Below are 26,819 nucleotides of genomic sequence, written 5' to 3'. Positions count from 1 at the left end.
TTAGGGTACATGGATTTTTAAAAGTTAATTTTAACTAGTAAAATAAATTATATACTTTATGTTACTATTTTTTTTAGTATTTATTATAAACAAGGCTTGGTGTTAAAAGGGCCTCCCTAAAATAAATTTTTTTTTTAAATTATTTAGTATAAAATAATTAATACTTTAATATATAAGGTCCCTAATAGTTACTAAAAGGTTTTTTATAATACTTATATAATTATTTTTAGCTTAATTTATAATTATTACTTTTACCCGCGGCTTTAGCTTGTAAGGCAAGTTAATTTTTTTATATAATTATTTATTAATAATATTAAGTTTTATACTGGTATCCAGGAGCGCCTTTATAAACTATTTTTTTATTTTAATTAGGATTTTAATGCTTAGAAATATATAAGGGTTTTTTTTATTAGGAAGGAGCTTAAACCTTAAGCCTTTTATAGTAATATTTATAAGTATTACTTGCATGGGCTAAAAAAACATGTTATTAGTTAGCTTAGGCCCTAATACCAAGTTTATAATAGCTATATTTTTTAAAATTACTTAGGGGATTTAGGCAATAGCGCTAAAAAAACTTAAATTTATAAAAAGTTAATAAAAAAATATAAAGTATAAGCGTTTAAATACCTTAAAAAGATTATTAATTATAATATTAGCTACTAGTTACTAAAGTACGTGGTTAAGCATAAAATTTATTAGTATTTTTTTTTTAGCTTAGTTACTAGCTTGTTTTTAGCTATAAGCTAGAATTAAATAATAACTTAAGACTTTTTATTTTTTTTTTTATACCTTAACCTTTATGGCTTTTATTACTTTTTCCACCCGGGGCTATTTTTTTATATTTTTTAGGAGTTTAAACTTTTTAATTATCCTATTTATATACTAGCTAAATCTTGCTAATTAAATAGTAGGGTATTTATTATTAATAATTTTATATTTTTTAACTTATTTATTAGCCATAAATAACTATAATTATACCTTAATTAAATTATTAAACTTATAGTTAAAGTTTTTGCTATTTTTAGCATTTTTTTCTAGGTTTTTAGTATTTATAAGCTTAATAACTAAGGCTTTAATAATGCTAATATTTACTTTTAAAAACTTTAGCTTTAATTAGTTTTTAATAGCTTTTAGCACTTGCTTTATTATTAGTACTTTTAGCTAGCCTTTAATTTTAGGTTTTTTATTTCCTATTTTGCTAATATATAGCCTATTAGTATTTAAGTTTTTATAATATATTTTATTTACTATATTTATTATTTATATAATGCAGGTGCCTACACGGTATTTTAAAGTTTTATAGTAATAATAATTATTATAAGGCGGGGGCGCTTAAACCAGGAGTACTAATATATTATTAAGCAGGTATTATTATTTTTAATATTATTAAGGCGGGTACTACTAGGGCGGGTATTACTAAAATAAGTACTATTAAAATAAGTATTACTAGGGCGGGTATTATTAAAAAATAGCTTTAGTTTAAGGGGGAATGTACATGGTAATTTAATATATAAATACTTAGGGGGGCGGTGCCTATTATATATTTAAAAAATAGGAAGGCTGCTATGCTTATTAAGCTATTATAGCTTTAAAATTTAGCTATAATACTTTAATAGCTTTTATAATTTTTTAAAGGTTATTTTAGGTAAGGCTAAAGTGTTTTTTTTACTAGCTTATAATTTTATTAAATAAAACCAAGGGTTTTTTAGCCGCTAAAATATTAGCTATGTGCTTAAAAGTGTTTAAAACATGGCTTTTTTTTTAGCTTTTTTTTTTAAAAAATGTAATAACCTTTTTACTAACCTTAAGGTATAGTTTTTTTACTATAAAAATATTTAGCATGTACTTTTTAATTACCTTATACTTAAGCTAGTAGTAGCTCCCTACCTTTAGCCTAAATTTTTTAAAAACTTATTAGGCTAGGTTGCTTGGGAGGCCTTAAATTAGCTAAATATATTAAGTATAATTATTTAATTTATTAATTTATATAACTTAGGCTAAAATTATATTATATTTTATAATATAATTATAAAAATTATTAATCCACATGTATAGTTAGCTTTTAAATTTTTTAAGGTACTAGTATAATTACTTAATTTAGCACTAGTTAAGGCACTAGTATTTATTTAATATAATAGTTTTTAAAACCTTTTAATCCTGCTTAGTATACCCTTTTAGGTTTTTAATAATATTTAAAATACTATAACTATAATAGCCTGCTATTTTAGTAACTTTTTTTAATTTATTATAAATATTTTAGTTCTTGCAGGCCTGCTTGTATATTTTTAAAAACCTAATTATATTTTTATTATTAAATATAAATATGCCTAAAGTACCAGGAATTAGCATAAAAGTAATTAATAAAAAATAATACTTTTTTTTTATTATACCTTTTATATTTTTATAAGTGCCGGTATTACTACCACGGGAGTTATTAAAAGGCATGTAAATTTTATTAATAATATTACTAGGCTTATCCTTGGCCGCGGGGAATATATTACTAAAATTTTTAATTATAGGCATGGATATTTACTTAGTATTTTTATTATTATTCTTGCTTAAAGACTTAAATATATAAAATATTTTTATTTAATAGTAAAAGTTAGTAAGTAAGTAGTAGGCTTATATATATTAAAAGTTTTAAATAATTTTTTAAAGGGCTAGGTTTGTAAATACTTGATAAAAAATAAAACTTTATAATTATAAAAAGGGACTTATAAAATATTTTTACTTTACTATTAGGTATTTAGTGTGACTACCCGGGTGGGCCCTTAAAAGCTTTATTTTAAATTTACTAATTATATTTATGCTAGCTTTGCTAATTTTACTATTTAATTTATTATATTTATTAAGTAATTAGTATTTCTTAGGATTTTTTAGCTTATTATTTCCTTAAAAATTATTAGGGTGTTTTATGCGCGGTTTACCTGCCTTTTTTATTAAGTTTAATTTATACTTACTATTTAATTCTTTTTAACCTTTAGGCCTTAATAATTTTTTGCCTTTTTTTTAATACTTTTAAATACCTAAGTTACCAAGGTATAACTACTAGTATTAAAAACTTTTAATTTAGGGGTTTAATAAACGCCCTTTTTACCCTTATAATATTAAAAAAACATGCCCTATGTTAGTTACTAATATATAAAGGGGTAGTACTAAAGTATAAAAGCTAAAAAAGCTAAATAATAGCAGTATTTTAGGGCTGGACGGTATGTAGTATAGGTAGGAATAATAATAAAAAAAAATATATATATTAGGGTAAATAATAGGCTAGGTACAGGAGGCCGGTAGCAAGGCTATAAGTACTATAGGAATTAATATTGGGGTGCAACCCCACTACAGTATAAATAAAATAATTATACTAAAGTACTTATTAATAAGCTGCTTAGCCTTATATAATTTATATTATATAATACTAAAGCCCTAATTAATATATAGTTTAAATTTTATAAAAATACTAGTTATTTATATAATTAAACTCTATATTTTATATTAAATAATATTATACCTTTTAAAGCTTAGTATAGCTACTAACTAAATATCTTTTATATTTATATTTTTTAATTTAAGGTTTATGTTTTAAACCTACTAAAAAAGTAAAAAAAAACTTTATAAGAATAGTAAAACAAGAATTAAAAAGCTAGTTAAGTTTAATAAAAAAATAAATAAGCTATACTAGGTTTTTTTAAATAATAGCTACGTGGTTTTAGTATATAATATTAATATTATTAAAAATTATTATATTAAACTAGACCTTTTATTAAAAGTAATTACTTTAATACCTTTAAGGATTTTTATTTTTAAGGCTTTACCTTTTTTAGGGATTTTTATTTTTAAGGCCTTACCTTTAAGCCCTTTAAAAATTTTTATTTTTAAGGTGCTGCCTAAAGCTTTAAAACCTTTAAAAATCTTTATTTTTAAGGCACCCGAAGCTCTGGCATTTTTAAAAATTTTTATTTTTAAAAACTTACTAGCTAACACTAACCTAAATATTAATTAACCTTAAAAATAAATTTTTAAAAAGCTTAGCTCCTAGGAACTTTTCCAGGTATATAAACCCTAAAAATTTAGTAATAAAAGTTATTAATTTAGTTACTAAAGTTAACATGTTTTTAAAAAACCTAAATTTTAACTTTTATAATATTAACTTAGTGTACCACACACGCGCCTAGGCTATTATTAATTTTAAAAAGGCTTTATAAATTTTAAATAAGCTAGCCTATTTATTTTATTTTTAAAATATTATTAAAGTTATATAAAATAAAATTACCCTAGCTAGTAAACTGTTATTACCATTATGGTGTTGTAACTGCGCAGTATTGCAATAACATAATCCAGCGGCCTAAGGCCGCCGGGCGGAGGAACTTTAGTACTAAACTAGCTATATGCTAAGATAATAGCTAGTTATATAATATATAAAATATTAAGTTTAACTTTAAACTTTAACTTAAAAAAATTAGTAATTAATTTTTATTATAAATATATAATACCTTTTTTATTATAATAATTTATATTTTTTTAAACTTATTATAGTATATAAACACAACTTATAGTTTTAATTACTTTTTTTTTTAAAAAAAACCTATTTTATATAATAGCTAGGTAATAAACTTAATTTTAAAAACTAGTAAATAATACTTTAAAAAAGTAATTATAAACCCTAACTTAATAATTAATTAATATATTTAAAAAAAATTTATAAACTTTTAACTAAAAAATTTTAAGGGCGCCCCTGTTATTAAATCCTAAATTATATAAAAAATATTAAAATATAAAGGGCCCGCCCAGGGGTAAAAAAATAAAAGTAATAAAAAAATTATTAAAAAATTATAGGTAATACTAAAAGTAATTTTAATAAAAAAAAAAGAATTATAAAAGTAAGAACGCTATAAAAAAAAATATTAATAAATTTATGCTTAAATTAAAAAGGCATACTAATAAATTATAAAAGCTAAAGCTAATTAATAAATATATAATATATTTATTTAATTTATTAAGTAACTAATAGTCCCCTGCTAAATAAACTTTAATAACCTTATAATTTTAAAAAAAACTACTAAAAAAATTATAATAATAATAATATAACTTAAAAAGAACTTTTTAAAAAAGTTATTATTTATAAAACTATACCAGGTAAATAATATTAARAAATTTAATAATTAAAAGTTAAATATAAAAACATACTTTAAAACCTTCTTAACTTACTACTTAAATAATAGCTATAAAATATTTTAATTTATTAAATTTTTAGTAAAAAACCGCAGGCAGGAATAATTTAATATTTATAAAGTAAAAACTATATTTATTTAAAAAAATTCCTTAATATATTAATTAAAATAATTAATAATAAGATAGTGCTAGTTAATAACTTATTAATTAAATAGGGTAACGCAAAGTAATAACCATGGTAAATTATTAAGTAATTTATATAGTTACTAAACTAAATTAAAAAATACTTACCTTATAAGTATAATAATAATTAACACCAAGGATACTTATACTAAAAAATCTTAAAAAATATATAAAAAAAGTTTTTTATTTATAAACATTAAAAATTAAAATATTATAATAATTATATATTATATTTAACAAGTATTAAAAATAACATGCCCAAGTAAAAAAAAATTATTATAAAAAAAAAGGAGTTTTTTAACTAAACTTATATAAAATTATTAGCAACTAAAGTTAGGGTGCTTTTTATTATTAAAAAAAGTGTAAAAGTAAATACTAGTATAAAATAACCTAATAATTTAAATAATTCCTTATTTATAAAAAAGCCATACCTAGGTAAATACCTAAATTATAGCTATATTAAATACTTTAAGTAATATTATTAGTTACCAGGCAGAGGTTAAAAAAAAATACCTTTATAATAATAATTTTTAAGTAAATTTAATAATATAAAAAATATAAAACCCTAAAGCTTTACATGGTATAAGCTTTAAAAGTTTATATAAAATAAAAAAATATACCACGGGCCTAGGTAATCTAGGTAAAAATAAAAAAAAAAAAATAATAATATATAAGGGTTTTTATTAACTTTAAAATAAAAATAAATTTTATAAACTAGCGCTGGGCAAAGTCTTACCTAATATAAAATAAAAAATTAGCTTATAAAGTATATGTAATTAATAGCCACATAATAATATTTTATAAAAAATATATACTTATAATTTATACTAGAGATTTTACGCGTAATATATGGTATTATTAATAAAATTTTAAAGCTATTAATATTAATAGTTATAATATAATTTTAGGATTTTTGTGGCTACTAGCCGTGATACCTATTTTAAATTAATAAACTAGTAATTAAATATATAGTTAAAAAGTAAAGTATAATTTTAAATATTTATAATATATAATAATAGCATAAAAATACGCCGTAAAAATTACTATAAAAGTTAAAATACTTTTAATATAAATTTTTAAGTAAAAAGATTATATTATAATATACCTTAATAAAGTAAAGATTAAAAAAATCCCGCTACCTAAATAATATTACAAATATATAAATATATTTTTTAAAGTAAAAGTAAATATTTTTATATTTTCTTAATTTTATAATTATATAATTAAGTTATAATTTAGTGTTAAGCCTTTAAGCAAGCATATTTACTTGTTATTTTTAAAAAAGCTTAAGATTTTACATAAATATATTAAAAAAGCACTTAAAAAAGCTAAATATACCTATTTAAAAGCCCTGCGGGAGCTTTAATATTATTTATATTAAAAAAAATAGCGGCCTATGTTTTTACGTAAATTATTAAGGCCTAAATACTATTATAATTAAAAATACATACCTACTATCACTACTTAACATAACTTTTAATTATTTAAAAACAGGAAAAATCTTTACATAGCTAGATTTATAAAACACGTACTATAAACTTTAAATTTATAAAAAAAATAAGTAAAAAATAATATTTAAAATATAATTTAAACTTTATAAATACTAAGTAATATTATTTAAACTAGTAAATGCGCTAATAATATTTTAATTTTATATAAACCACGCCCTAGCTAGGCTAATTAACATAATTTATATTATTTATTTAAACAACATTATTATTTTCTTAAAAAATAAAAAAAAATATAAATAATATGTATAAATAGTCCTTAAGAAACTACGCAATTTTAAGCTATATATAAAAGTTAGTAAATACTTATTCTATATTAAAAAGATTAACTTCTTAGGCTTTATTATAACTATTAATAAAATTAAAATAAAACTAAAAAAAGTCTAGATTATTATAAAGTGGCTAATACTAAAAAATATAAAAAAAGTAGTATTTTTTTTAGGATTTTACGGCTTTTATTAAAAGTTTATTAAAAATTATAGTTAAGTTGCGGCAGTACTATTTAACCTTATAAAACTTAATATAATTATAAAATACCTATTAAAAAAAAAGGTTTTAAAAGTATTTAATATATTACGCCTTAAATTTATAAAATAGTTATTATTATAATACTTTAACCTAAAATTATATATATAATTATAAACTAATGCCTTAGGGTATATTATTACCAGGGTATTATTTTAATTAATAAAAAATATATAATAGTACTTAATTACCTTTTAATCCTATAAATTAAAAAATGCAAAAACCTGGTATAAAACCCATAATTTTAAAATACTTATAATTATAAAATACTTTTAAGTTTAAAAATATTATCTTAAGGGTAGCAAATTCCCTATTAAGATACTTATAAATTATAATAATTTATAATAATTTATAATAACTAAAAACCTAACATGAAAACAAGCGCGGTAGGTTAAAAAACTTATAACTTTTAACTTTATTATTAAATACTGCCTGGGGGCAAAAAACCCGGTAGATACTTTAAGTAAAAAAGTAAATTATATTTTTAAAAAAAGGAAGAAAAGAGCTACAAGCAGGATAGTTTTTTATAAATTATAAAAGTAACTAAATAACTAATTATTATTATACCTAAAGTTTAAATTATAACTTAATATACAAGCTACTATAGTAAATAAAAACCTATATATAAATAAATTATAACTAAGTATTATAAAATTATTTTAGGTAGCCTAAAAATATAATAAAAAGTTTTAAAAAATAAAAAATAACCTTATAAACCTAAACTATAAAAAAAACCTTAAGTATTAAAAAGTAATAAATAATAGCCTATTATACTTTTAAAACTAAGTTTATATACTAAAGTTAGTAGTACTTTATAAAAAAATTATAAAAGTAAACTATAATAAGCCCTAAGGTAGGTATTAAGGTATTAATATAATTATTATAAATATTTTTTAAAAGTACTATTAGCTAAATATAATTAAATATATTAAAAAACATGTTAAAAAGTATAATAACTGCTAATAAATTGTGGTTTATAAGCATAAATTATATAAATTATTAAAATTACTAAGCCCACCAAGGGCACCCGCGAAATAAATTAATATAAATTTTATTACTAGTTTACTACTTATAAAGTATAATAAGCATGTATATAATACTATTTTAGTAATAATTAAAATATATACTAAATTTATATAATATATTTTATACTTAAAAAATATTAACGCGGAATAACTTATAAATACCCTTATAAATAATATTTTTTGTTTTATTAGCGTACTAAAAAATATAATTAGTAACTATAAAAGTTTTTTTACTAGTATATTTTAGGCTATACTAAGCCACTGCCTGGGCGTAAAATAAAAATTATTTACTATATATTACCTATAGATAAACAGCTAAACTAAGAGGTAAAACCAAGTTTTTAAATATTACCTTCGCGCTTATATTAACTAGTATTAAAATAATTAGCCACGGTAAATTAAAATAATATAATTTATAAATAATAATATATACAAGCGGTTTATAAGCTATATATTTATTAAAGCTTTTATAAATTTAAAGGTAACTATATATATTAATATTAAGGGGCCTAATTAAGTATTAAAAATTAAACTTTAAAAAGCCATAAAGTTTAAGGAGATTTGCGCGAATTTAAAAAAGTAACTATAAAAATTAAAAAAAGTTATAGTAGCTTAATATAATAAAAAGTATAAGAAAATAAGCTTTAAAATTAATAACTATATTATACTTTATATAAAAAATATTAAGTTAGCAAGACTAAATTATAAATTAAGTAAAATACTTATTAGCTTGTTTTTAGTAATTATAAAATAGGGAAAATAGTTTTATAAGCTACTACTTTTACTAAATATATAATAATTATATAATATTTTTTATATTATATTTTTAAAACCTTACCGCGGTAACCCATCCCAAGTATTAAATATTAATTTTATACTAGTAAATAGTAAAAAGGAATACTTTATTAAAAAAATTCTTAATATTTATAAATTTAAGGGCAAGGTATAATACCTTATAAAATAATAAGAATAAAATAACATAAAAAATAATACATGGGAATTAAAGGCTTATATAACTAAAATTATAATATTTAAAGATTTTAAAAAAACCTATAAGAATAAATTGCGTAAAGCAAAAAAACACTAAATATAGATATTTATATTTATAATTTACGCGCACTTATAAAGGAAAAAGAAAATATATTATTTCCGCTAATTAGCAGCGCCCGCAGGGCCTTTTAATAAAAAAATAAAAATAAAATAAAAACATAAAATAAAATAAAAAATAATAAAAAATTTAAATAAGTGGCTAAGCCACGCGGCGCGTAGTACCTAATATATATAAAATAAGAATTAAGCTTATAAGGGCGCTAATACTAATACCTAGTATAAAAATAACCTTAATAAAAATTTCTAAAAGTACTAAAGCGCAGCACACCCCGCACTAAAAATAATAAAAGTTTATAAAAAAAATTAGTAATATAATATAGTATAAATAAATATATAAATATATGCTTAGCGGCTAAAACTATACTAGTATAAAAAAAAACTATAATTACTAAAGCAGCGTTAAATAAAGGTTTAAAAACTAAAAAAAAGATTATTATAATAAATTAATAAATTAAAATATAATAATACTACAGGAAGGGGACTAACTTATATAGTAAATTATTATTTTTATTAAAAGGGGTACTAACCTGCAAAGCAAAGTTAAATATAAATATAATAATATTTATAAGGTTAGTTACCTGTGTATTATTAGCCATAATAATTTACTTAATAATTACTTTAAATACTTAATAAGCCACCTTTAAGGCAGCAAGGTTTTTATAAGCTTGTGGATTATTAGCTTTTACATGCATAATATTAATAATATTAAGAATGTTTTATAGCTAGTTATTTATTAGGGTAATATTAATAGCTATATACTTTAAAAACGCCTTTTTTATATTATAGTAAAACTAGCACTTTTTACCCCTTAAGTAGTTATATATAAAGGCTTTTATTATAATATTTATAATAAATATATTTTTATTATGGCGCCCCATGATAGTAATATATATAATATATTATAAAATATAAAAATTAAATAGTAAAGTTATAAAGCCCGGGGGTGGTAAAAAAAATATTAATAAAAGCTTTATTAGCGGGGGCAGTAGGAATAATAGTAAGAATAATAATAATAATAATAGCAGGGGCATGCAAGTATTAAAATTAAGTTATTTTAATAGCTAGTATATTAATAGTTATTAATATATAAGTAAAGGGCAGGAAAATATAATCCTATATATTAAAGGTAAAATAAAAAGTAAAGGCTAAAACCAAGGCTTAACTACTATAATAAAAAAATATAAAATAAAATATTATAATAAAATAAATAACTATTAATAATAGTATTTAAAGCGCGATATAAAACTATATTAAATATTAAAGTAAAAAAAATATAAAGCAAAGGGCAAGTATAGGAGACCTTAAAAAAAAATAAGGTTAAAAATATATAATATAATAAAGGCTATAATAAAAGTAAACTATGTTTAATTTAACTATTAAAAATAGTTTTAAAAATATAAAAATAATAAGAGCTAAATATAAAAAGCTTATTAGCTAAATTAAAAAAGTAAGTGCGTAATAGGATATAAAAAAAAGGTAAATAAAAAACTAATATAATAACATGTTAATAGCTAGAATAAAATAATTATATATTATAAATAATTACTAAAGGTATTAAAAAAAGTATAAAAATAAAAAGATTTAGCTATCTAAAGCTTAAAACTTTATTATAAAAACTAAGTATAAAGTAAAATAAAATATACAGGCCTAATAATACTAACACGGGATTAATATTACTAAAATAAATAATATAATACTTAAAAAGCGCGGGAAAGGGTAAATATAAGATATTTTAATTTTAAAAATATAATTAAATAATTAAAAAGTAATAAAAATATAATAAAAAGGTGTATACTTATAATAGGCATTTTTAATTAAGTTATAAAAAAGACTTAAAAAAAAATTATAAAGGTGCTTTAATATTAAAATTAAAATACTACGCCTAGCTACTACAGGCAGTAATATTATATTTAAATTTAAGAGTAAAGTAAGGTAATTAAATTAATTTTTTATACCTAACTTTAAATATAAATTGCACGCAAACTATAATACTTTATAAATTTAAAAATAGCTTATTTTATAGTGCTTAACAAGATTTATAATTTAAATTATATTTTATAAAGTATAAATATAAATTTATAAATTGCAAGGGCGTGATTACTTAAAAAAAAAGTACTATTATTATTATTATAGTATTATAACTATATAATATTATAATAATATAATTTAGCGGCCTAAGGCCGCTAGGTAAAAAAACTTTAGTGCTAAACTAGCTGCATGCCAAGGCGGCGGCTAGTTATATAATATATAAAATATTAAGTTTAACTTTAAACTCTAACTTAAAAAAATTAGCAATTAGTTCCTACTACAAATACACAATGCCTTTCCTATTACAATAATTCACGTTCTCCTAAGCTCACCGCAGTATATAAACGCGACTTACATAAACCTTATTTAAATAACCTTTAAGCATTAGTTAATAAGCCTAGCTTAAATAATATTTTAGTACTAGCTATAATACTTTATAAATAAATTTTTAAAAGAAATAAACTAATAGTTTAACAAGCTAAAGTTAAAAATAAATAAAATAAGTAATTTAAGGGTATATAAAAAAATATAATTTTTTAATAAAAAATAAGACCTAGGATTTTATTAACTTATTTTTTAAAAAATACTTACTTTTTAATAAATAGGTCCTAAAAATTAAAAAAAAAACTAAAAGGCTAAATTTTTTACTATAAAGCTTGCTAGGTAATTTATAGCTTTAAGTAAGTTTATAAGCTTAATTATTATAAAATTTTTACTAGGGTAATAAAGCTAATAAGCTATAAGCTTTTATTTATTATTATTACCGCGCTGGACCTTAAAATTAAATAAATAAATATAAAAATAATATTTTTATATAAAAATATTAATATTATAATTTTTATAAAATAGCCTTATTTTTTTATTAATAGCTTTAAGCATGTTTACTAGCTTTAAAAGGCTTTTTATAACCTAAAATAAATATTATAAATTTAGTATTAATTACTTATAAACTTCCTGGCCATGCTAGGCTTTTATTTTATTTATTTAAACTTAAAAGTTTTTACTAATAATAAGATTTTTATTACTATATATATAAATAATTTCTTGCTAGTTAATAAGGATAAAGCCTGGATTTAAAAAATTAAAAATACTTTAAGTAAGTACTTTAAAATATTTAATTTTAGTTCTTGCTATTACTATTTTAATATAAAGGTTTATTAAAATTAAGCTAATTAAATACTTTAGCTTTCCTAGCTTGGCTATATAAATAAAATTTTTTACTAGTTTAGTATAAATAACTTTAAAATTTATAATATATTAATAAATCCTTGCTTAAAGCTAGAGCCTGCTTTTAAAAAATATATAGCTTTAATAAATATTTTAAAGTGGTATTAAAATATTATTAGGTTTTTAATATACCTTATACTAGGTACTTAGGCTAATATTACCTATCCTATATTTATTTTAAGTTATTTTTTTATTAAACTTATAAAAAAGTATATAATAATTATTAAGCACATGTTTTATTACTTTTAGGGCTTTATAAATTATAAACTAGTATTTTTTAGGGATTTTTAACCACTAACTAGCTATATTAATATTAATTAAGGTAGTAATTTAAAAACGCGCTATTTTACCTTTAAATATATATTTTATATAAATTTTATAATTATTAGCTAGTTTTTTAAGTATTAGCCTACCGTGGCTTTATTTTTTTATAAAGCTAAGTATATAAAAAAAATATAAATTATTAAAAAAATTATTTAGCTTTGCTACTTGCTAGGAAAGCTTATAAATACTTAAAAAATAGATTTTACTATTATTATAATTTATAAAAATAATAAAGGCGTTATAATACTAGCTAGTAATTTTTAGTTTTATACTTAAAGCAAGCATATTAATATTTAATATTATTTTATTTAAAAAAAAAAGGCTAAAGGCGTTATTAATATTTAGTTTATTTTTATTAAAAAATAAATAATAAATAGCCTTACTAAGCCACTAGGGCCTAAGGTATTTAAATACTTTAAAGTTTTATTAAGAATTCTTCCTAAGCTTATATAAGTAGGTTTTTTAGTAATTTTTATACTAGAATTAGCCTTTTTTATACTAGACTTATAATAACCCGCGTATTATAAAACTATATTTAATTATTTTTATTTTTAGCTTATTATTATTTTATTCTTGTTTTTAGGGATTAACCCTATAATAAAAATAATATAATATTATATTATTTTAAAATCTTACCCTAGTTTTATATAATATTTTAATTATAATACTAAAAGTTAATATATTTTTAGCTTAATTTAATAAAATTCCTAGTGCTTCCTATATTTACCCGCGGGAGATTTTATTTTTAAATACTAAAATTTAGGCTTACTAGTATTATTAGCTTATTAATTACCTTAATTAAAATTTTTATTTAATATTTTTTAGGCTTTACAACATAGCTATACCACATGGTTAGCGGCCTTTAAAACCCTAGGACTTTTTTAAATTAGGTAGCTAAATAATATTATTAGTTTTTAATATATATAGGCTACCATGGTAATTTTATTTTTTAATAAAAAAAAATATTATTATTAAAATTATAATTTTTATTATAATCCTACTAGCTTATATTTTAAAAACTTTATATTTAGGGCTTAATTACACCTACTATAATTACTAGGCTAATACTATATTTTTTAAAATATATAGTATTATACTAGCACTAAGTTTTTTAAAAAAAAAATTAATACTTAAAATATATGCTTTAGTAAATTTAATGTATTATTATACTAGGTAATTTACCCTATACTAGGAATTAAGATTCTTAAATAGCTTATTATATACTAGTTTACTACTATTAATTAATATTTTTTATATAAACTAGGCCTTATTCTTGCCCCTAAAATAATTTTTATATATTTTAATATTTATTATTACTTTTTTAGCTATAAAAAAACTATAAAATTTATAAAAAAATTAATAAACACGCTGGCTAGCCCTTAAATTTATAAATTACTTAATTTATTATTTATTATTTTACTTTACCTTTGGGCCACCTAGTGCCTAAAGCTTTTATTAAAAATTTATTATTTTATATATTTTATTATTATTTACTTATATTTTTAAGGATTATTTTAGTTTATTAATACCTAAAGCTTTTATTAATACTTACTATTTTTATTATTTTAATTACTAGCTTTTTAATACTTACCTATAAATTATACCTTTAAAAAAGCCTTTTTTTAGTATTAATAGCTTATAGCTTATTAATTTAAAAAAGACTTTTTTTATACTAGTAACTTATAGCTTACTAATTTAAAAAAATTTTTAATATAAATAAAAAAAAGTATTAAAAGTAAGTGCCTAAGGCTACTAGTAGCCTTAGGGCTTTAGTAAAAAAAGGTTTTTTTAGCTTAAATAACCACTTATAAAACTTTTTATTTATTTCTAGAATATCTAGCTTAGTATACCATGCAATACAAGAGACTTCTACCTACTATAACTAGTCATTCCTTTTAGTAAGTCACTCTCAGCCTCGCTGACCTTTCTCGTACCCCGCCCTCCACCCTGCCTGGGCAACCTCTCCAACTCCAACACCACCAGAATGGACTTCTACGGCACAGCCTGCACTGCCATCGAGCAAGCCTACAAAGTCACTGTTTTCATCAAAGGCATCATCGACGATGTCAAGTCTTTCGATGATGACCGGCTGGCAATGCGACTCACCTTGAACACCCAGTTGTCAACCCTGCGCACCTTCCAGCGCCTTTTCGTGGACCCCGAGCGCGGTCTGCTTCTACCAGGGAAGGCCGATCCTTTTGTCGCTCAGAACGTCATCGACCTCCTTATGCAAATGCGCCAGTCACTCGCTCAGTACGAACTAATCGCTATCAAATACGGCCTGGCGACAACGGAGATAGATGCTTTGGCACTGGACGAGAGGACCGAGGGCTCGCTTCTTCAACGCGCCAAGAGCAAGGCCATGTCGCTGATGAGAGTCGCCTACGACTGGTCGCTTTTTGACAAGAAGAAGTTGGAGAGGCTTTTGGAAGAGTACACCAAGTGGACGACCGCCCTGCGTGACCAGATGCAGCTTTTCGGACTGGAGATACTGGTTCGAGGCACTGAGGACGACAAGAAAGAACTCAACGCAATTGGCCTCGGGCCTGTGGTTCAGCGCCAAAAAATGGTTGATGCGCATGCTCCGGACGGTTTCCAAGACCTCCAAGGAGAGATCAAGGTTGCGGAGTACGCAGCAAATGGTTCTTTTCAGTTTGGACACTGGACAGAAGCCGGCGGGGCTTCAAGCACCGCCGTTATTGTGGAGTATCATGAGTATCCGAAGAAGTTGCGGAGGGATGGCCTTGACCCTGACGAGATCGCGAAACTGAAAGCCCCCATCCGCGATCTGGCCTGGTTATTGAAAAACAGCACTTTTGGTAGTCGCAAGTCCAAGAGCGAACCCGAGCAATTGGCGCCTCCGAAGATATATGCATTAGAGTGCCTGGGATATATCGATCAACCATTCGAAGACCGACATATGTTCCTCTACCGTCTGCCCACGCCCCAAGACGTCGAAATGCAGAGCCTCATCACCCTGCATTCCTACATCAATGCTGGCGATGGCGACGCAAAACGCACCAAGCCGACGCTCAATGATCGCTTTACCATGGCACACTGTCTGGCGATCACCGTGCAAAACATCCACGCCTCAAGATGGCTGCACAAGAACATCTGGAGCCGCGGCATCCTCCTCTTCCTCGACACGCCAACGGGCGTCCAAGTCTCAGAGCTCCAAAAACATCGCATAGTCCCAAACAGCAAGAACCGGATCCACGCATACCTGAGTGACTGGGGGTACGCACGCTCCGAAACACAAGGCACGGCCATGGCCGCCGACTTCGACGCTGAGCCGAACCTGTATCGGCATCCCGATCGGCAAGGCGACCCCGACAAGCCGTTCCAGCGGGGCCACGACATTTACTCGCTAGGCGTCGTGCTCCTCGAGATCGGTCTGTGGGTTACAATGTCTCGACTGATGCGGAGCAGGATCAGCGAGACGAAGCGGACGGGACGTTTGCCCAAGGACAAGGAAGTTCTTGCAGAGCTTGTCGCGTGGGCAAAGCAGAAACTTCCGACCGAGATGGGCTATGGGTATTCACAGGCTGTTTTGAGTTGCCTTAAGGGAGATTTCGGTCAGGGGGATGCAGAGCTTGCGCTGAATTTCCAGAAGGTCGTGGATGTTCTGGCGACGGGGGAGGCGGTTTAGATATTACGCAGACTTAGACTTGTTCATTGGAATGTTTATATTACCCCATGGTTTGAATTGGCGTGTTTATGGCTGCATGATTGCGGTAGCACATATGCAGGCTAATCAATCCCCAACACCTTCCCCGACTAACAGACAGTGAATCCCTGAGCTGACTTGTTGAGTACGTCCCCGAAGCCGAACCTGCGTCTGCCTATATCTCTCATTTAAAGATACAGGGCCATAATCTATCTAGACAGCAAAGAGGTCTGGTTTTGCTTGGTTGGATGTCATCCGCTACCAACGCAGAGGGCCTGGACATGGCAAGTCCGGCTAGCATTGCGACGCCCATCGGACAAGAAACCACCAAGCTTCATATTCCAGGATATACGATATAACGTGCTTCCAGGGTCGAGGGTATACCTTATGAACGCGTCTTTGGGATCTGGTCAACCTTTCATCTCGGTTTGACTTCATCATGCCTGGTCCCGGAGGTCTAGATTTGTCCTGACATATACACGGTAGTACCTGGGTACCTAGGTAGTAGGTACTGGCTTTCTTTAAGATTTGAATCTGATGATTGTTTCTTCCATATGGTCACCGCAACGTCTTTCTCTCCTATCGGACATTATGTCTCTGCTCGCTGTGACCGTCATCAGCTTGCACCCTGGATAGGCGCCATAGCCCGTCTTCTTATTATGATTGTTGTAGGTATTTATATATATATACCTGTTAATGTTACGGTTAGACTATAACTATACCCAATTCATTATAAATAAAATAAATACTCTATTTATTTTAGCTTTACATATATATTTCATTACTATAGTATAAAGGTCCTGTCAATATAGCAGTCTTTAACTAAACTAGCAAGACATAGTAACATTATTAAAAATAACCTTGGAAGACAGTGTCCTTCTAGTTCTGTGACTAAGCACCTTTAGATTGGCTTTTTTTCCTTGTCGTCCGCTCTGCCTTCTGTTCCTCTCCATTTCCTCATCCACCAGCAACATGGCACGAACTACCCGTACACTCCTGCTCCGCCCTACCCCTGGCTCTCGTCCCGCCGACCTCTTCGACAAAATCCTGCAATTCCGCGCAAAGAACCCTAATGACCGGCAATTCCCTTTTGAAATCGGGAATTCTGGCATCTTAGTAGAGCAAGTCGACGAGAACACAGTCGTCCTTTTATCCAACGGGTTCAGCGAGATGCTGGACCCATATTCCGACCCTCCGCTGGAGCGCTACACAGACGAGGACCACATGTCCACCAACGGCGACGCAGGGAAAGACGAGAGCCGCGTGTGGAAAACGACGCGCGTGTATGAAGTCATCGGCAACCCTGGCCATCCACGGCTCGTCCAATTCCGTGGCCGGGATCCATGGACCGCGCTCCCGATCCTCCAGAAGCCGGCTGCGACGCTGGCGGGGTTTCTCGACGAGCATCGCGCGTCCATGTATGCGTATGCTGCTGGAGACGACACCGAGGCGGAGCCGAGTGGAAGTGAGAAGCATAATGGAAATGCCCGGCTCTACCTGAAGCTGAATCCCGCCTACCGCCCTCTCATCTTCCAATGGGCCCTGCAGCTCCTCTCGGCTCTGGGTTTCATCCACGCCAGGAACGTCATCCTCGGCGACCTGCACGTCCACACATGCTGGCTCTCGGCTCCGGACTTCTCCATCTCGATCCTCGGCTTCCTGGACGCGGTGTACATGGAGCCCATGCATGGCACAAGATACACGAACGAATCCACCTGGGGCAGCGAATACAATTTCCCGTTCCACCCGCGCCTGATCCCCGGGAGGGGGACGGGTCCCGGGGGTAGATGGGATCGGGATGTGGCTACCGCGAAGACGGATTTGTTTCTCTGGGCGGCGCTTGTCTTTGAGCTGTTGACTGGGTGCTGGCCTGCTGGTGATCGAAATCTTGAAGATGTCAAGGGTATATTGGCGCGCGGGCTGTGGCCGAGGTTGGGGGAGGGGGGGTTGGATGGGATTCTGGGGAAGTGTTGGGATCTTGGGTATGCGGATGCAGATGAAGTCAAGAGGGATCTTGTACTGGTTGTGGAGGGGGAGGGGTGGGAGGTTGGGGGTGTGCAAGGGGATGAGATCAGGGGGTTGGATGGTGCTCGGATCCTGCGAGACTGAATTGAAGCCTGGATTCCATTGATTGTTAATATTATTTCACCATGATTGTGGATTTTCCCACAATGTAGTAATAGTAACAGATACTTAAGTAGTGTTTAGAACACCTCAGGTCACCTCAACTCTCGCAGACAGCCTGGAGGTCTGAGGGTGGGCCAACCTGCTCACAGGACATGCCACAAGATTAAAATGCGCAATTAAAGCTAGAACAAATGCAGTGCAGTGTCTTTCCACCCATGACAAAGAGGGTACAGCTATGTATACTCCAACCCTGGAATTTAGGGTACCAAGGCATATTGCTTGCGAGAGTCCCCGCGTTCATACCACGGTTCGATCCTGAGTTCGCACATCGCCCGGATGGTCTAGTGGTATGATTCTCGCTTGTAAGAACACCATATCCAATCATGCTCCGGCAACGTCTAACTTTCCCTAAGCGGGTCCACCCTTAGTCTTAAACACTGATCTGCGAGAGGCCCCGGGTTCGAATCCCGGTTCGGGCCGTCTATTTTTGGGTGGAGGTTGAGTGGCTGAGTGGGGCAGGCACGGTCAAGGCCGTGGTTGAATCACACTCCTACCACCAATCCCATTCATTGTCTTTTTGTATAAATAAAGGCATATTTATACTTATACTCCCCAGGGCTTTTACACCTCCATGCTTTTACACCTACTACCCTAAGCCCTACAGGCCTCGAACCACCATATCTTCCTTAGTTAGGAAGACAATAACCTCCATGCCTTACCTACCTAAGTAAGGCCTTGAAAGCCCCTATAGACTAAAGATAAACATAGCAAAACGGCCCCGCAGTCGTATCCAGCAGCTCGCGGATCGTCCGATCCTGCGCAAGAACATCAAAATACTGCACGTCGTCCAGCGTCGCATTCGGACTCGGTCCACGCCCAGGCAACAGCGTCGGGCCGTGAACCACAAACGTGCGAGTAGCAGGGTCCAGGTTCTGCCACGTCCAGAAAACCCGGTCTATCGCTGCATGGTGTAGGAAGAACGCAGGGTCCCCGGGGGAAGCGTAGAAGTCGCCGGCTGGGTCCCCGCCAATCGTGTAGTGCCCGCCTGTGTGCACGCCGACGTAGCCGTTGTCGAAGTCGCCCTGCAGTCTGTTTTGGAAGGAGGAGATGTCGCGGTAGTTGGTTATGAGGTCGGTGACGTGTGCGTCTGTTGTCCATTTCGCGGCGTCGGCGTTGATGTCGCGGCGGAGGCAGCGCGGGTTGGACTCTAGGCCCGTGCCGTTTTGGGCTTTGACGCCGGGGACGTTCAGGGTTACGAAGAGGGGGCCGAGGTTTACAGTCAAGCTAGATTAAGGGGTTAGTTGGGTTGTGAAGCGGGGCTATGGACTTGGTGCTCATCTTGTGACACGGCAGTAAGTACGAGGGTATAGGGTGAAGTATGCACTTTTTGAATGGGCCAGAGGTGACGCAGCCGCCGCCGTTTCCGGGTTCCAGGAACAGGCCTGTGAAGATCTCGGGCCCATCGTGGGGGATATATAACCCGTCGCCCGACATGCTATACTCAGAGCCATCAAAGATAGGCGAGTTCAACAGGTCATCAGCGTATTTGCCCCAGGCCCAGTATGGCTGGTAACCGGTATAGCCACACTCGTTGCGGAGGGCCTGCTCGTAGGCCCAGGTAAAGTACCGGTGCCATGTCAGAAAGTTTCCCTGTATCTATTAGTCTGCCGCCCGGGTATACACGGAGTGTAATAAGATATGGGAACGAACTGTCGTGTGGATTCTCAGTGTTTGGTTAATGTGAACCGCCACAAAGTCGTCGTAGCGAGTGCGCGCGCCAGGAGCCAGGGCAGGGTCGATTTGCGAGGGACTCTCAGTGAGACAGATTACAGCGTCAATGTACTCCTTGCGTTCCTGCTTGGAGAGGGTCCCCCTAGAGAAGCTGTCAGCGATGCGAGAAGTATATGTGACAAGACCGATGTACCATTCTCGACGAACAGCGGCATTGAAGGGCGTGCATTCGCTATCGGTGTATCGGGGCTTGGTGAACTGGTAGAGCACCTGGTTGGCCAAGGCCTTGCCAGCGAGGACATCCCACTGGTCGATGTCCGTGGCGATGGCCGTAGCTTGAGGGATTGCAGCAAGAGCTGCCACTGCCACTGCGGACGGAAAGGGGAAACGCATGTTGGACGATTCTGCAGGAAACTAGAAGAAAACGAAAAACAGACGGAGAAAAATCAAGAATGGGACAAAAAAAAGAGTTTGGCGATGGTAAGAGAAGCAAGGATCGTCGCGAAGGGCAGGGATGGGTTTATATCACGTATCTGTGCTCCAGCCCCGTTCCACTACATACATATCAAGCCATGACGTTGGAGTCGGGTAATTGCCGCAGTCCAGGTGCATAAACGGGTTGCCTAAAGACTCGTATAACTCCGCTAATACAGAGTATGTCGACTGGCCAGTGGATGAGCAATTCAGTCCGGTGGAGTCCAGCTAGGAGATCTCCGAGGGAAGGCGCCGTCTTTGTCTTAGGGATGCTCCAATCGGTGAAATCGCGATGGGGGCATTCTTCCGAGAGACGCGTCTGTGGCTGGCCAGGCTGAGTTAATGCCGGTGATGGGCAGGGTTCGAGATGAACTAATCTACGATCGCTGGTCCGTGGGTAAGGTTGCGCATCCTTGGGGCCTTGGCTGACCGGGATACCAATCTGATTCTGGTGATAATCGCGCAGCAGCGGTAAAGACTCGTATCGAATTGCTTCGTTTGATGACTTTCCAATAACCGGCTTCAGATTCTTCGCTTCATACATGCTCTTAGGGTTCAGTCCTCGACGCCAGCAGTTGTAGAGCTTGAGTGGAACTTCGATTGATAGGGAGTGACGATCACCGGAATCAAGGCCGACAGTGGGGCAGCAAGCTGCCTTGTGGAGGCGCAAGCACCGACAAGGTTCGGCCGATGTTTCACTGTCCTTCTGGATATTCACATTATGTTTGTGGAGTCTGGACTCGTCCCTGACGGGATACTTCGGACGGAAATCTCCGTGTCCGGGACGGCCCGGTACCTACTCGATCCTCCTACAGAATCCAGACATGATAGTTATTTCCGGAGCACGGCTTTGTTTATCTTGCCCTCAGCATACGCTGGAGATCCTCCTATCATTTGCAGTGCGTAATCCACACCGTTGGCTTCGGGTCCTGTCCAGACCGGGCATGGAAATTTCAAACCACACAATTTCACCATCTTGGCTTTGAATCGCACTGGTGGGCCTGGTTTCTGGGCGACTGGGTTGTTACGCATGTTTTGTTTGTGCGTGGCTTTTTCGGCGCTCTGCCTCGGGAGAAAAGCGATATTATGTAGCCTGGAATGGGACGCATGGAGCAAAAGGTCCTTAACTAGAACAAATTGAGTGGCCCTGACAATACAACAATGAGCAAGAGGAGGACAAGATGGTAGGAGCAGTGCAAGGTTATCTTGTTGAGATGCCCGGGGCTCTTTATCAACTGCGCCTGCACAGTTGGAGTCATTGTGCATCCTGCTGCCTTCGCATGCAGTGCCTGGCATGTAGCAAACACAAACCCACCAACTCACCAGCGTCGAACTTGCAACAAAACGATCCGCTTTTTTCCCCACAATCAATCCCCTCGTCGAGAGGGTTATTGTGTGTATAGAGGATACTGGTAGTGATGCAGATGTGAGTTCGATGATTGGGCCGAGGAGGACGGTCGAGGATCAGATTGGATCTTGTTTGGATTAACGGTTGTTAATACCATATGACCTAGGACCTTGACTAAGAGAAAAAAGAGTATACATTGACCTATTCGTTCATATAGCTCGGATAGCCTTGCTGTTAGGTACAATATAGAAGACAAGGGGACTTAGGGCAGTAAGCCCTAAGTCAGGCCGAGGCCCGAGTCCCGCACCTCATTCCGGACTATACCACGGTATTTGGCCACATTCTGGGAGATGAAACTCTAGGTCATTTACAGTGTTGCTGGATACATAGTACTGGCTATCAATGTATTCTCGCTCCATGCAGTATCTGTAGCGCTCTGATTTCCCCCTTTCGCGGGGTCTAAGCCAGACCCTGAATATGGTAGGTTGACCCACCATTCCAGGAACTATTGATTTTCGATCCAGATTTTATCCGACTGGCATCGCTTGCCCAGCTAGCTTGATAGCTTCGCTTAATTCTAAATGCAAAAGTCCCTCAAGCCGGAAAGCTCTTCTTGACTTCAACAATATAAGGGTCTCCACCCGACTATACTTTCGTCCCCCTCCCCCTTAACTTCACCCCGAGATCTCGAACGTTGATCTGCTCACATCAACTAAGATAATGCCCCTCGACGCCCTCCCAGATAATGTCATCGCCGGAATAGCATCTCACATCCTCTCCCCCGCGGACCTCGCCTCGTTCGCCAGAGCAACCCGCCACGTCTACAACATAACAAAACTCCTTCTCACCACCCGCAAAGACGTCCTGCACAAACTCGACCAAACCCTTGTCCATGCAGTCCAAACATCCAACGTCCAACTATGCACGTCGGCCCTCCGCGACGGCGCCAACCCCTCAATACGGATGGACCGCCGCAAAACACCACTCATGTTCGCCGCCGAATCAGGGCAAACAGAAATAGTTCAGCTCCTTTTATCCCAAAAGGGCGTGGACCCCAACCTGGCCGGCCGCCCCGACGGTGCGACGCCGCTCCATGCCGCCGTGCAGGCAGGCCAACACGAGGTCGTACACATCCTCCTTGCCACAGAGGGCGTGGACCCTGATTCCCGCGACAGGAATGGCCACACGCCACTGATGCTCGCTAGCTCGTCGCCGTCCGCCGAAACAGCCGATATCTTCTTAGACCTAGCGCGTCGGGGCATAGTCGACCCCAATGCGAAAACCGAGACTGGCGCGACGGCCCTCCACCGCGCCGCACTGAACGGCCGTGCTGCCGTGGTGCGCCAACTCCTCGACCTCGGCGCTGACCCGGACCCCGTGGACGAGTACTCGCACGCAACGCCGCTGATCCTTGCGTCGAGGGCGCGGGCCGAGGAAGCTGCTACTTTGCTTCTTGAGCTGGCGCGGCGGGGTCTGGTAGATCCGCATCGCGCCGATAGGGACGGGCAGACGGCGCTGCATAAGGCTGCGAGGTTTGGGCGGGCGGGCGTTGTCCGGCAGCTGCTTGCTTTGGGGGCTGATGTGAATGCGCTTGACTCGCGCAAGGACACGCCGTTGTTGCTTGCTGTTCGGGAGCTTCAGCCCGTTGCTCAGTCAGGGTGGGATGTTTTCAGCAATGGGCCGAATGACTCTCGGCTTTTCCGCCCTGGTGGTGGAGATAATGCGAGGCTTGTCGAGGTTGTTGAGATGTTGCTTGGTACGGGGCGGGTACGGATTCATCATAAGGCTGCTGGGGAGAGCGCGTTGACTGTGGCGGAGAGGAAGGGGATGGGTGATATCGTGGAGATGTTGAAGGCTGCTGCGCCGCTGGAGGACCAGGATGACGCTTATATGTCGGGGTGTGTGGAGGGTCCGGATCCGGCTCTTAGGCGGGCGTGTCTGACTCCCTACCTAGTAGCTCGGCAGTATTCTAAACCATAGAAGTATTGATTGATTCTTTTGACATGGTGGTATATTTATGCTCCCCGGGTCGGCTACTCTGCTCCGATACTCTAGACTACACCTGCAAGTGAACGGGGCAGAGGACCTTGTAATCACAGGTCAAGACCCCGATTTCGCCAGGATCTGACTTTTGGCTTTGAGTCTTTGCTTGTGGTGGGCGTTGGCCAGCAGGCGTCCCAGCGCTTTCTTGGCTGAGGAGCATGCAGGGGATTGAGGACGGGTTTCGGCGTCTGGGGTGGGTAATGTCGAGTCCATTTGCGTCACGGTTGTTGGGTTGCATGTCTCTTATTTTGTCCTGGTGATGGTCGTTGTGGACGGGGTTGCAGGGCAGCCGGTGCTTTGCAGGCAATAGGTCTGATTCAGGGTTGGCTGGCTCGGTTGTTTCCAAAGTAGAGGTACTAGACTCTTCAAATCTGGGTGATTAGATTGGCTATCCACCTAATATTAATTTCCATCGGATGGTTCCACGGGTTCGAACTTCGCTACGAACCGGTGGGCCCATGATTTCTCATACTAGTGGCTCTTGCCATGCCCTTAGTGGCATGCTTTGTTGATTTCCCATTATATGGTAGAGGCAAACACGCAGCCTGATGCATCCATAGTTTTTTATAGCGCAAAGTCTTCCATTACCTAGGTGGGGTAGGCGAGCACCTACTCCGTAGACCAAGGGCCCAGGGTACCTGTGGACCTAGGTAGGTAGACCTGCTAAGTACTACTAACTGGGCTAGACGGGTCACTTTCCGACAACAATTCAAATCAAGGTGGCTCCACAGAAGCGCCAGTGGAAATGGATATTAAGGTCCCGCTCCGCCGCTTTCTCAATGAATCCTTTGATCCAACTTCCAAGATCTGTCACCTCGATATTTGTCTCTCAGTGTGATGCCTAGATTTGGGGGTTTTCAGGCTTAAATCAACGGTCGAAGCAAGAACCTGAGACCTCCTGCCTCCCACTCGGTAATCTGCCTCCACTCATAAATCCTTGAAGATTGATAAAGCAATTCCAACTGAACCTATACCTAACAGACCCCAAAATGTTTTTTGACACACTCGCCGAAAAACGCGGCGAGATCCTCGTGCGGGCGATCCACGATTCAAACCCACAACTATGCGCCTTGGTCCTGCGCGACGGCGCCAACACCGCGCTCCAAATAGAAGGCACACCAGGCAAGACACCACTCATGCTGGCCGCCGAACTCCGGCGGACAGAAATCGTCCGCCTCCTTCTAGCCCACAGCGGCATCAATCCAGACATTCGAGACAACAATAACCGGAGCCCGCTCTCACACGCGGTATTCCACGAAAACGCAGAGATCGTGGAACTCCTTCTCGCAATACCACAAGTAGATCCCACCTCATGCGACATCAAAGGCCGATCTCCCCTCCTGCTGGCTGCCATGTGCGGCCGAATGGGTTGGCCCTCGCATGCCTACAAAAAGATCGTGCGCATGTTGCTGGCAACAGGCAAGTACAATGCGCACATCAATCGCGGCAGCCACGACGGGACAACACCTCTCCATGCAGCAGCGAAGATCGGACACACCGAGGCCGTGGAGATGTTACTTGCCGTACCGGACGTGGACGTCGACTGTCGCGACAACCTGAACCAGTCGCCGCTGCTGCTTGCCATGTCGGCGCCACATAAAGCAATGGACAGCACATTCCTGGACCTGGTGCGGAGCGGCCGCGTGGACGGCAGCGTGGTAGGTCCGCGCGGCCAGACGCCACTCCACGCAGCGGCGTTGCATGATCGTCTCCATGTTGTGCGTGGGCTGCTTGATCAGGGTGTTGAGCCCGATCCGCTTGATGACGCCCTCTGCACGCCGCTTATGCTTGCTGTTGAGGGGCTTCCGCAGTATGGGGGCTGTCTGGCTGCTCGCTCTGTCCGGACGGTTTGGGAAGATGGAGTTATGGTGGGGTGTGACCCCGGCGAGGGGGTGGTTGAGATGCTGCTTGCTACGCCCCGGGGCGGGTGCAGATGCATCGCCGGAATGCGGACGGGGACAGCCCGTTGACGGTGGCGGAGAAAAGGGGGCGCGCTCGTATCGTGGCGATGTTGGAGGCGGCGGCGGCGTCGGAGAGTCCACAGCCGGATGTGCAGATGGCTGGGTCTCCGTTCTAGGCCTGTCATAGGTAGTACTATCAGCCTTGTCTGTGTTTTGATACCCTGGGCAATTACTTTCGATCTCTGTAAGACCGAACAACCTAAGATCGAGGCATCAACACTACTATAAGAATGAGTACATAAAGAAGACTTATATGTGACCCAAACCAAAGGCTGGATATTCTCCATCATTTGAGGTCCCCCACTGTGGCTCTCTATACGGTAATCCAATCGATCCATTTCAACGGTATTTGCAATCATGAGAGCGGCT

General features: G+C 34.6%; 5 protein-coding genes across 5 annotated transcripts; 4 read left to right on the top strand and 1 right to left on the bottom strand.

The window, feature by feature from the left end:
- Positions 1 to 15,083: 15,083 nt before the first annotated feature.
- Positions 15,084 to 16,748, top strand: DSM5745_01703 (uncharacterized protein; the record flags this gene model as incomplete). Its single annotated transcript, XM_026743719.1, has 1 exon — positions 15,084 to 16,748. The coding sequence occupies one exon, from the start codon at positions 15,084 to 15,086 to the stop codon at positions 16,746 to 16,748; it is 1,665 nt and encodes a 554-aa protein (XP_026606882.1).
- Positions 16,749 to 17,738: 990 nt separating this feature from the next.
- On the top strand, positions 17,739 to 18,875 carry DSM5745_01702 (uncharacterized protein; the record flags this gene model as incomplete). Its single annotated transcript, XM_026743718.1, has 1 exon — positions 17,739 to 18,875. One exon carries the CDS (start codon positions 17,739 to 17,741, stop codon positions 18,873 to 18,875), a length of 1,137 nt encoding a protein of 378 aa, XP_026606881.1.
- A 770-nt stretch (positions 18,876 to 19,645) lies between these two features.
- DSM5745_01701 (tyrosinase family protein) lies at positions 19,646 to 21,017 on the bottom strand (the record flags this gene model as incomplete). The annotated part of the gene is made up of 4 exons (XM_026743717.1): positions 19,646 to 20,177; positions 20,254 to 20,543; positions 20,604 to 20,766; positions 20,818 to 21,017. 4 exons carry the CDS (start codon positions 21,015 to 21,017, stop codon positions 19,646 to 19,648), a joined length of 1,185 nt encoding a protein of 394 aa, XP_026606880.1.
- Positions 21,018 to 23,166: 2,149 nt separating this feature from the next.
- Positions 23,167 to 24,426, top strand: DSM5745_01700 (ankyrin repeat domain-containing protein; the record flags this gene model as incomplete). The annotated part of the gene is made up of 1 exon (XM_026743716.1): positions 23,167 to 24,426. One exon carries the CDS (start codon positions 23,167 to 23,169, stop codon positions 24,424 to 24,426), a length of 1,260 nt encoding a protein of 419 aa, XP_026606879.1.
- A 1,052-nt stretch (positions 24,427 to 25,478) lies between these two features.
- On the top strand, positions 25,479 to 26,459 carry DSM5745_01699 (ankyrin repeat domain-containing protein; the record flags this gene model as incomplete). The annotated part of the gene is made up of 1 exon (XM_026743715.1): positions 25,479 to 26,459. One exon carries the CDS (start codon positions 25,479 to 25,481, stop codon positions 26,457 to 26,459), a length of 981 nt encoding a protein of 326 aa, XP_026606878.1.
- Positions 26,460 to 26,819: the final 360 nt, after the last annotated feature.

The sequence above is a fragment of the Aspergillus mulundensis genome (assembly GCF_003369625.1).
Source record: "Aspergillus mulundensis strain DSM 5745 chromosome Unknown scaffold_1, whole genome shotgun sequence".
Classification (NCBI taxonomy): Eukaryota; Fungi; Ascomycota; class Eurotiomycetes; order Eurotiales; family Aspergillaceae; genus Aspergillus; species Aspergillus mulundensis.
This window is presented reverse-complemented; position numbering and strand designations above follow the sequence as displayed.